Genomic DNA, 12,055 nt, shown 5'->3' with positions numbered 1-12,055 from the left:
TGCTGGACACGTGGGGTACAGGGGACTTGGAGCCTGGAGGAGGTGCTAGTGGTTCAGTGTTCCTGGTGCACAGGTGTGGGCAGCAAGGACTTGGCTGCAGAGGGAGGTAGGGGTGAGTCTCTGAAGAGGGTTGTGCGTTCAGATGGAGTTAGTGTTTTGTCCTGTGTGCAGTCGGAGGCATCAAAGTTGTGTGATCATACTGATAGTACAGACTGTGGCTGTGGTGGCAGCACAGATTGGAAGCAAATGAACTGATGCAGAGAGAGCAGTTAAAGTTTCTTTTATATTAATTTGGACAAGAAATACTGGAGACAGGACGTAAGACACTGATATGGGAAGGTGATTGATGGAGTAGATGTATTTAGGAAGTAAAATTTATAGTCATCAGCCACCCGTGGATCCAGGTGTGAGTGAGGCAGTTAAGAGCTACGGAATGTATAAGGAGCATGATTGACAAAGAGAGATGGGGACCTCAGTCTGGGGTGTGTTAAATGTAAGGCAGCCTCCACCTGAAGATGTTAAGTTGTTAGGGTTTGGAGCTCAGGAAAGATTTGGAATGGAAATTTTGAAGATGTACAGGGAATGACGGCAGGCTAGGTATAACGGGGCGGAAGGCCAGACTCCATGAAAGCCCATGTATGTAAGAGACGGGCAGAGGAGCTGATGAAAACAGAGGTGATTCAGAAGAAGCAAGAGTGTTGTACTATGAGCAAGGCAGGGAAGAATTTCAAGGAAGCACTGTTTCTATGACAGATTTGTACACGGTTATTAAGAATGTCTTTTAAGTGAACAACGTGAGAAAATGTTAAGTATAGTAAGTGGAAAAGCATGTTACAGAAGAACAGTATGTTCAGGATAACTACGGTTTTGCTTTTTAAAGAAGGTGTTTATGTGTATGTGTGTATGTGGCCTGTGTGTACGGTCATAAAAATTGACAGTGAGTTTTCTCTGGATGATGAAACATAATTGGAATTTCATCCCTTCTACTTTTGTCTCATTGTCGTAATTTTTCACAGTGCACGTGTACAACATTTATACTTTAAAAACATAATCGTTTTAAAGTGCGAGTTAAATCACATACTACAAAAAGATAAAATTTTTGAGAGAATCTATGGAAAATAGTATTGTCTCACTGTTTTTCCTGACTTTGATTACTGTGGTAAAGGAATTGGTTGTTCTGAAGAAATATATACTGAAGTATTTATGAGTCAAAGGACATCTTACATGAAACTCCAGAGTAACGTGGGACATCCACGTGCACGGATGTACATTCACACGCACAGAGGCCAGAGAAGACAAAGCTGGGTAATGATACGGTATCGGGGAACTTGTATGAAGGCTAGCTAGGAAGTTTTGTACCCTTCTGGCAACTTTATAAAATAAAAAATTCACCCGCTTCAGTGGTTTAGCCTATGGCAGTTTCAGTGGGCGGGTGGGCCTCACTTCCTTGACCTTGCTGGACCCCACTCCCCGTTTCTGTGTCTCCAGCATTGTCCCTAGCGGATGATGTGTGCTCCAGAAGTTTATCAGATGAATGGAAGAGTTAATGAGTGAGCCCAGGAAGAGAAAATGTCTTTCACACACTTAAGTGGTGAAAGGAAGGGAAAAGAAGGTGGCCCGGGGGGAGCAGGATGGCATCTAGTCGAGCGGGGTGGTTTCGTGCTGCTGATGCGAAGTTGATAGAGGTGGGAATTAAAGGTAGGGACGAGCCAGGGGCTCACTGATGGAGGGAAGTCCCTGATGGGGCAGTAGTAGCTTATACCCATCATGGAAGTTGACAAGCCTGGAAAAGGAATGACATTTCCATAGAAACCCCGGGGAAGCCGCAGTGGGAGACAGTGCTGATGACTCTGAGGGAGGGGAGGCAGTGTGTTGAGGGAATTCCTGTCTGAGTCCACTGTCGAGACCCTCCAGGGGCTCCCATCATCTCTGAGGAAAAGAAAAACTCCTACAAAAGCCTACAGGCCCCCTGGCCATCTGCCTGGGTAGGTGACCCTCTGACCTTGTCGCCTGGCTCCCTGGCTTTCTGCTGACGGTCTCTTGCAGTTTCTCCCGCGCACTCCCCATGCTCCTTCCCCGTGCCCCTGTTCCTTGGCTCACTGCCTCTAATCTGCGCTCGAGTTTCCCCTTCTCATTGCGGCCCCCCCTGCTCGGGGCTGTGTAGATTTGCTCATTACTGTTCTCTCAGACAGGCTGGACCCCGCCCCCCCCTTCCCTGCCCTGTACGTAACACTCAGAATCTTCTGCAGACTGTATCATTTCTTTGTGTGTTGTGTCTATGGGTGGACTCCCACCCCACCAGGAGATAAGCTTGTGAGGGCAGGACTTTTGTCATGTCTAGTTCACCGCTGTGTCCCTGACACCTAAAAGAGTACCTGGCACATATTAGACACTTCATGTTTGCTCAGTGACTTACAGACTCATGAATGAATGAATGGTGCTTCTACTTGTTTCTCTGAAGTGACTCAAAAGGAAAGTAGTGACAGGCTTGTGAGCTTGAAGAGTTGGAGAAGACGGATATAGGTGCGGTGGGGGATGGGGACGTCTGAGGCTGCTTAGAAACATAGAAAAGGGTTGGCAGTGGAGCCGACGGTCTGAATAAGGCTGCAGCTAATGAGCGTGGAACCTCTATGGTAGAAAACGTTTTCCCTCCGAGGGCTTAGCAGCCCAGGTAGAAAGTCACTGGGTTTGGTCCAGGGTGGAGGATTTGCCAGGGAGGGCATGGGAGAATATAGAGGTAAGAGAATTGAATGTATCAGGAAAATGATAGTTTAAAATAACTATTCATGTAACCAACATAAGTAGAAAGAAGGAGAAGGTAGGGGCTGATACCTTGAGAGAAGACCAGAATGTCAGGGATCTCTCCATGAGGTTGGATACATGTGGAATAAGAATAAAGGAAGGAAAATTCTGGACATGGATGATGCTCCTGACTTAATGGCTTCCACCACGTGCTTCTGTTGTTAGTTCTCTGGACCTGCCTTCCTCAGCCTTCATCACTCCTCTTAGACTTGTTCTTCCGTGTCTGTCTTCCTGGTGAATGAAAGCCCTCTGAGAACTGAGATTCTGTTGGTCTTACTCACAATTACCATCCCAGCCGCCTCCATGGTACTAAGCACAAAGGAAACGCTCAATGAATGTTTGTTAAGGAAATGAATTAGTCAGTGTGGCTGTGGCTGTAAACCATGGAATGGGGAGAAAAGGTTTTGATGTGGTCTTAAACTTGGTAATGGAAGTAGAAGGCTAAGGTTGAGGCTCAGACAGAATGAGGAAAGTGTTGGATGTATAAGGGGGCTTTTCAGGAGAAGCAGCAAAACTGACGTTTTTGATAAATGCAAGGCTGTGTCCGGAGAGGTGGGTCATTCAGGGACGTGTTGAAGAGCTAGTATGAACCTCAGAGAAGGAAGGTTTTACTAAAGAGCAGTTGGGCCCCAACTCACGTCTTCCTAGAAAAGCCAGTGATTTGGAAGCAGCAGCAGTTAAGATACGTTCTCAGGTCTTCATGATACTTGGAATCTGAGAAAGTCAGTAGCCTCTGCTTGAAAAGATACGCAGGAGAAATAGAAGCCTTGGAAAAGGGCTCAGCTGAAGGTGGAGGGGTCGTTTGGGAAGAGACTAAAGCTGTAAAGTATCTTGTTTTCCATGGATTATCTGTGTTGGACACACAGAGGAAAGAATCAGGGAGCTAGGGAGTTGAACATCAGAAGATGGATATTCTTTTATTGTCTTTTACCTTTTCTTTCTTTTTTTCTAATGAATAAAGATATAGAAGTTATGACATACTGGAGTGGCTGTGAACAGGGCTTAGGGTTTTGTAAAATAAAATAAAAAAGAAGTAGTAGTCTCCTTTAACTCTAAACTGGTCTGAACCTCTGTGGTCACCATTTCTACTTTTTTCTCCACAACGGCTTAAAAATTTACATGCACTTAAAAATCTCCATCCCAACTGTTCTTAGTGTCTTAAGAAAGTAGATGACAAAGATAAAGAAGAAATGGAGCCCCTCTGCTACTGATGATCACTGTCTCCACCTCCATCTTTCAAGGAGCCCTGGCAGTTTGAAGGATTTAGGAGGTGGTGAGCCTCACTCATTTCCAGGGAGTTTCTCAGGTATTCTGGGGAGGGGCAGAGTGAAGGAGAAAAGGTTGGTTTTCCAAGGCATGCAGATGAATTGGAAACCGCAAGGTTGGTTATTGTGTTTTCAGAATATTGTATAGTGATGTTTTGCTCATTTACTCTTTGCCAGTGAAAAGCAGTAGTTTAACGGTTTAAATTTTAAGAACAATCAAAATTGAAAATAGTGTGTTTTTAATACCTTTGCTGTTTCTATCATTTCCATAAAGCCTAATTATGTTATTAAGTCTTAAAACCCAGTTGATGATATAGATCATACAAAGTGATGTCTGGTGGTATTAAAAAATGAAAATAGAACCAAGAATGCTTATGGAGGCTCGGCGCCCATGGCACAGTGGTTACAGTGCCAACCACATACACCGAGGCTGACAGGTTCGAACCCAGCCTGGGACAGCTAACCAACAATGACAACTGCAACAAAAAATAGCCAGGCATTGTGGTGGGCATGTATAGTCCCAGCTACTTAGGAGGCTGAGGCAGGAGAGTCTCTTGAACCCAAGAGTTTGAGTTTGCTGTGGGCTGTGACACCAAGCACTCAATCAAGGGCGACATAGTGAGACTGTCTCAAAAAAAAAAAAAAAAGCTTGTGGAGGAGAAAAAAATATCATGTGTAACAAATATAGTTTCTTCATCCTTTTAATTGTCCATAAAAAGACAGAACACTGTGGGTCGGACTCGTTCTTTCAACAGTTAGTTATTGAGCTCCTACTGTATGCCAAGCAACAGTGTAGGCAGTGAGACCAGAGCAGCAACAAAGTAGACAAGTTGCCAACCCTCATGGAGATCTCATTCCTGCAGGAGAGAAAGATGATAGGTGGTAAGTGGTAGGTGTCCCTGCACATGAATAGGCAGCAGAAAGTGCTATGCAGCAAGGGGAAGCTTATCAAAGAGTATGGCGGCAGAGCAGAGCGGGCTCCACTTAGAGGGTTCTCTCCGACGAGACAGCTTCTAAGCAGAGATCTTGCGGGAGGGGATGAACGTCCTTCAGTTAAACTAAAGGTGATGGAATAGTGGAGGGCTGAGGGGGATTCTGGCATGATCTGATTCATGTTTTTAGGAGATTACTGTGGCGTGGAAGGTGCTTTATGTGGAGAAGAGAGGAGGGAGGGAAGATGGAAGCAGGGAGCCCAGCCTTTGCCTGGCTCAGAGGAAGGAGGACTATGTCAGCTCCTGTCTTCCTAGAAAAGCCACCCAGCAGGACTGAACATGCCAGATTTTGTTAGGGGATGGGGGAGAGGGAAGGATGGAAGGTTTGTTTAGATGGGAGTATCCAAGGCTACCTTGCATCCTAAGAGCATTTCATCAAGGCCATCAGGGACATCCCAGGCCTCCCAGGAACAGGCTGCCTTCATATCCCCAAGCACTGCCATGGGTCAGGGAATCCTTTCCAAGTGTGGCCTCGTGAGTTTACACAAGTGGATTTCAGAGCTTAGCAGTTGGGCCCCAGTTCAGGTACACACCCTGCAGAAGGAGAACCAGGACATGGCTTCTAGTGTTGATGATTCGAGCAGAATGATACGGGGGAAAGTGAGAAGTTGTGCAATTTGGGGTGTGTTGAAGGGAAGGCAGACTGGACTCAGGACAGAAGCATTGGTGGGTGAGGGAAAGAGAAGAGTCAAAGCTTGCTGAGATCCAGCTGTGATCTCCGTGTTGGGCTCAGTGGTACTGCCCCAGGGGGAGGAGCTGGGAGGAGGGATGGGCTGAGGACAGGGTTTGAGATTCTGTCCCTCCTCCCAGGGGGTTCTCAAGTTCATGGTTGTTATTCACTTTGGGTTCTCCTCTCTCTTCCTAGGAGACTTGAGGAGCTTCTTTAAATTATATGTTGAAAGTAGGAATAAGAACAGAATAACTGAAAACAAATGTTCTAAAACATACAAGGCGTTACTGGGTGTCTGCCCACTCCCGAGGCTCTGTGGCATGTTGACTTTGGAGTTTACTAATAGTAAAATGACCATTTTATTTACCTTGGTAGATGAGACGATCTGGGGGCTTTCCCTTTGCTTTGGGTTATTCTAGTCCCATGAAATTAAAATCAATCTGAATTCCTGGATTCCTATTTGGAAAGTTAAAGATGTTTTAGGCCATGTAAGAAAAAAATATATCAAGGTATATTTGATGGTAGAGTTTTGACTGTAGGCTGCTCAGAGCTTGCAGGGGTTTGGATTTAAGAGAAAGCCCAAAAGATCTGGCTTAATATGTGGCACTTGAAATATTTAACAATTTTCAGCACATACATATAATTAGATGAGTAGCAACAAGACAGCCTTGGAGGTTCTTCACATTTATTTCATACGGAATACATTTCTCCAAATTACAGTGCCAAAGGGCTGAATCAGGTTAGTTATGTTTATTAATAAATAACTTAAAATAATCAAACCATTGTTCAAATCATGTGGTTTTTAAAATCTACTTCGTTTATCACCCAAATTTCACATTCTTTTTAAACAAATAGTGTTCACTGACTACTTACCCTGTTTCCCCCAAAATAAGACCTACCCCCAAAATAAGCCCTAGCAGGATTTCTATGCATTTGTTAAATATAAGCCCTACCCCGATAATAAGACCTAGTGATGGATGTGGCTATGCAGTGACATCCCCTGAAAATAAGCCCTAGTGTATCTTTTGGAGAAAAAAGTAAATATAAGGCAGTGTCTTATTTTGGGGGAAACACAGTACCATGCACCAGGCCCATCTGGTGCTGAGGAAAGAGATGAGAGTGGTGTGTATAACCATCTGTATCCTGCAGACATGAGCCATGATGCAACGTGGTGAGTGCTGTGTTGCCAGTGTGTATGATGTTCCAAGAAAGTACTGAGAAAGAAGACATTATCCTAGAAAGAAAATGTTTTAGTCCCCATGAGAAAGCAAGTGTTGGTCAGGCAGAGGAAAGAAGAACCTAAGGAGGCTGAAGATCGTGTGTGAACAGCAACCAGACAGATGTAAACTGTAGACAGGGACGGGCCTCCCGAAGTCCAGGGAGGCTAGATAATATCAAACCCAGGAGGGAACTGAAGCTTGAATCTCTTTGTATACTCTGCCAGGAAATTTGGTATTTATTGCAGGGATAATGTGAGCAGTCAGAAGATGGTAAGCTGGAGGATAGATGCGAAGACGTTTCTGTTTAAGAAAGATCAGCTGGAGGGCAAAGCATGGCTGCCCCTGAGGGGGACACAGGGGTGGTTGCTGTAGGCTGTTGCGCTGGTCTGGGGGAGACACAAGGAGCACCTGAGCCAGGACTGGAATCCTGAGGGTAAGGTTGGAGCACGCAGGACACACTGACAGATCATCAGGCCATTTCTGGACTTGGGTGGGTGAATGACTTGAAAGTCATCAAATAGAGGGAAAAAGCAGATGGGTTTGAGGTTTCTAGTTTCTAGCTAGGGGGCAGGAGCCAGTATCTTCTGGTGGAAGAAATTAGGCTGACTTGGGTTCTCATACCAACCTCCTCACTTACTTGCTCGGACCGTTACTTCTATCAGTCCCCTGTCACTCCTGTGTAAAATGAGGGCAGAGAATCCTACCTTAAGCATTGATGCTGTCTGCTGAGCAGAATTAAAAGTGACGTACAAAGGCATAGTTGACAGCACAACAAAGTGACGGCAGTCAACAAGAAGTCAGGGTTTACTTTAAAAAAACTAAAAGAGTAGAATTAGAATGTTTCTAACACAATGAAATGATTAAATGCCTTAGGTAATGTTTTAGGCCATTAAGGAAAATAATACTTGAGGCATAAGATGGTAGATTTTGTGGAGTTTTTGTTGTTCATTTGTTTTTTGAGACAGTCTCACTTTGTCACCTTTAGTAGAGTGCTATGGTGTCATAACTCACAGCAACCTCAGGCTCTTGGGCTCAAGCGATTCACTTGCTTCAGCCTCCCAAGTGGTTGGGACTACAGGCACCAGAATGCCCAGCTATTTTTAGAGACGGGGGTCTTTATCTGGCTCAGGCTGGTCTCGAACTCCTGAGCTCAGGCAATCCACCCCCCTCCACCTCCTGGAGTGCTGGGATTACAGGCGTGAGCCATTGCACCCAGCCCAAGATGGCAGATTTTTGACTGGAGGCTGCTCAAAGCTGATCACCTTGATTTGATTAATGTAATTATATGCCTGTATCAAAACATCCCATGTGCCTTGTAAAGGTATACAAATATTATGTGCTCATAATAATTATAATTTTTTTTTTTTGGTCAGGGCCGGGTTTAAACCCCCAGGTCCGGCATATGGGGCTGGCACCCTACTCCTTTGAGCCACAGGCGCCACCCAATAATTATAAATTTTAAAACACATAAAACTGGAGAAAAAATATAGGAAAAGGAAAGTTTGGGGGCAAATATAGCAGGAGTCTGGGAATGTGAGAAAATGATTTATTGCACGTACATTTTGTTACTTTATGTCAATTATCTCATTTAGTCTTTGCAACAGTCCTATGAGGTATCTCAGCAGCAAGATCATTTTACAGGAGAATGTATCGAGGTTTAGATGGAATAAATTAAGGTTTAGAGGGAATAAATTGAATAACACCACATGGAAGAATGGGGATTTGAATATAAGCTGGAATTAAATTCTGATTCTGCTTAGTTACTGCACTCTGCAGCCTCCTAAGTTGTTCTTTGTGTATCTGCACACAAACTGCATGGAATCGAAATCAGAGCTCCTCGGAACGTGCCTTACCTTGTGTCATAATCTTGATATCTTCTATTGGTTTATTTGTGAAAAAAAAAATTATTGAGTACAACCTATTAAGTTGGGTTTATGAACTTTTCATGGGTCATAACCCACAATTTAGAAAACAGGAACAGAACAGAGTAACAAAGGTTTTCTGGCTTCTGCTGTCAGATAGCGTCGTATTTGTTTGTTGCTTGGTTTTTAAATGATTAGTTTTGATCATAGTATTCCTCCAGCATCTGTGCTGGGTAAGTCCACCTGACCCTTAGCCTTCTCTCAGGAATTTGAGAGGAGAATAGGAGAGGCTGTAGCTGCCGGTGACCTGGGCAGGGCTAGTCCTCAGACTTCTCGCGCTCTGTCCCTAGTCCCTCCCCTCTGCACACTGTGGCTTTTGACACACTCTCCCACAGCTTGTTGTTTATCTGCGTCCCCTTGTGTAGCCCACAACTTGTCCTCGCATGTTTGCGTTTGCAGCATCTAACACAGGACCCGAGACAGAGTATATGCCAAAGACAGGGGCCACCAGCGGTGCTGGCCTGTCGCTCTTCATCCATCTGTGCCAAGCGAGGGCCAGATGGTTGCAGCCTGGGAGCTTGCAAGAGTGGTAAATCTAGATCTGTTCTCTTATCAGATCGACCGCCCTCCCTGGGTGGTAGGGCTTGAGATTATTCATAGATTTGGAGATTCTGGTCCAATTCACCAGTATTTCCCCCAAAACAATCTGGGAAATTAAATTTGGGAAACATAGATGTACTGATGATGTGACAGTATGAAAAATATCTAACACTTTGAGTGCATGGAACCTTCTGAACAGGTTTTTAATATGTAATACCATTAATAAATAGTAGAACCTCTGAAGAGAGTGATTGTTAGTAGGAGAACAAAATAAGCTTCTTATATCTAATAACTGTACCCAAAGAATATACACCTTAGCTTGGTAGAGATTAGGGAGTTTGAGATAAAAATATTCACATATAGATACACATATGCACAGAAATATGAATATATCTAGATAGTTATATGAAGTCTGACAATTAAGTCTACAAACTCATCCTAGAAAAAGTGCTACATACCTCATCACCAAATATCACTCAGGTCACCTTTGGAGTAGTCCCCTTGGGAAGCTGTGCACCAATGCCAGTGCCTAGGCCACCCTTCAAAGCTGTTTTGGAACTCTTTTCTGAAATGGCCATCAAAGCTGTCATTATATTACCCTTAATATCCTGAAGGTCATCAAAATGTCTTCCTTTCACTGATTCCTTTTTCTTTGGGTAAAGAAAAGTAACTGGGGGCCCAGATCAGGTGAGTAGGGAGGGTTTTTCACTACGATAATTGGTTCACTGGCTAAAAACTCCCTTACAAGTGGTTCCGTGTTAGCTAATACATTATTGTGATGCAAGAGCCATGAATTGTTGATCAAGATTTTCAGTTAAGATTTTTCTGTTTCTCTATCGATGTTTGCTTGGTCTGCTATGCTTCTCATAATCAGCCGATGATTTGGGTGTACAACTCAATTGGGTGTACAACTCAAAATTGTTCATTGCTGTAATTCAAGCTCCAACATTCTCACACAGCAGCACACAAAAACACACAACAATAATTATGATTACCACTGAGAAGACACTGCCACACACTGATACAAACACAGCTGGGAGACGCTGACATACCAAGGTGATGCAGCCTTACCAAGCTGTTGGTACGGTGCTGCCCACACGGCAAGTTTGGGAACCTGACTGTCAGACATTATGGACACATACCTGTATGTTAACAGTAGCCTTTTTTACACAAAAGAAACTTATTTATTTTACAGACTTGTGTGAGTTAATTTGGATTTTTGCCTGTTTATTCCAGCATGAGAGTTAAAGAACCTTTGATAGAAGTTTAGTGCATTTCTGAAACATACTGAATCAAATTAATGTGATTAAAAAGAAATTCAGTTCTGCTTGAATGCTTAAATACCTTTTTCAAAAAACAAAAAAAGGTTTCTTACTTGAAATTAAAGTTGAGCACATACTAAAAAGCGTAAGAGCACCAGATCAGCACAAGAAGAAACAGGCTTAGCTTGCAACTTGAGAAATTTAAGATAGTTATAGGAATGCATCTTTACCATAAAACGTTGCTAAATCAGTGCAGGCAAATAAGTATCTATCCTATTTCTCCTCACCTGAGAAAAGATTAGACCACGTTTCTGGTTAACACAGCCTTGGGTTTGCGTGTCCCTTTTGAACACAGACAATGGACCAGATGACCTTTCCCGGTCCTGCCCAACCCTGCAATCCAACTTCTTACCTCCTCCCTTGCAGCCTGACTTTCCAAACAGTAGCCAGGACTCCGTGTACTTGTAAAGCATTGCCACTGTAAAAAACCATTACAGCATGCTGACAGGTATTTAACAAGGCTGTGACTATGTTTTGTAAGAGTACATTTAAAATTAGAGCCACTTTTAAATCAGTTTGATAGAAACTGATTTAAAATATGGCTTCACTTTCTATTAGGGCAAACCGTGTGAAATTACTATGGCTGGATGTCATGGGTGACAAATGTCTGAGACTTCATATGGCCGAACTGTAGTTCAAAAGATATCAATGCTTTCTCCGTTTCTTGTATTTTGCTTGGATTATTGTGCGCTGTTTGTTTGTTTCAGCAGTTGGGAGCAGTAGCTTCAGCCCACGGCCGGCTCACCAGTTCTCTCCACCACAGATTTATCCTTCCAAGTAAGATGTATTTTCTATTAATCAATAAATAACTTTTCTGAGTAGACTTTTGTTTTTTAACCTCAAGTCTTATCTGTGCCTACACGTTCCACCTTAATTTAAATGAAAGTGTTTGTCATAGAGGCACAAATACATTTACACAATTTGTATTGAACACCTGTAGTAGAGACACGGCAGTACGTTAGTGCCATGTCTATTGTGTTTGAAATTTTTACTTTAAGCTACAATCTTGAACTGGAATTTGTGATGTGGTTGTTAATCAGTTACCTTGCATGTTTCCATCTAATGCATGGGCTTTCTATTTTCTGTCATTTCTGACAAATAGCAGACCATACCCACATATTCTCCCTACTCCTTCCTCACAAACTATGGCTGCATATGGGCAGACCCAGTTCACCACAGGAATGCAGCAAGCCACAGCCTACACCGCCTACCCACAGCCGGGGCAGCCGTATGGAATTTCCTCGTATGGTGAGTACCTGCTCCTGTAGCGGTGACGTTATCTAGTGGGCATACGTGTATTTTTGAGTGGTACTTAAAGACTG

The 12,055-nt window shown here is 43.6% G+C and overlaps 1 protein-coding gene across 8 annotated transcripts in view; it reads left to right on the top strand.

The window, feature by feature from the left end:
* Positions 1 to 12,055, top strand: part of EYA1 (EYA transcriptional coactivator and phosphatase 1) — a 308,341-nt gene that overhangs the window by 189,110 nt on the left and 107,176 nt on the right. For 3 of the 8 annotated variants that reach the window (XM_012809807.2, XM_012809804.1, XM_012809805.1), the window contains 2 exons: positions 11,441 to 11,510; positions 11,836 to 11,981. In XM_012809807.2, coding sequence (XP_012665261.2) covers positions 11,441 to 11,510; positions 11,836 to 11,981 — 216 coding nt within the window. Of the gene's footprint in view, positions 1 to 11,440; positions 11,511 to 11,835; positions 11,982 to 12,055 lie in introns of those variants that run through there. The other 5 variants (XM_012809810.1, XM_012809808.1, XM_023517553.1 and 2 more) reach the window with 3 other exon arrangements.

Source organism: Otolemur garnettii, unplaced genomic scaffold (genome assembly GCF_000181295.1).
Source record: "Otolemur garnettii isolate 467f Iridium unplaced genomic scaffold, OtoGar3 scaffold00113, whole genome shotgun sequence".
In the NCBI taxonomy this organism is placed as follows: Eukaryota; Metazoa; Chordata; class Mammalia; order Primates; family Galagidae; genus Otolemur; species Otolemur garnettii.
This window is presented reverse-complemented; position numbering and strand designations above follow the sequence as displayed.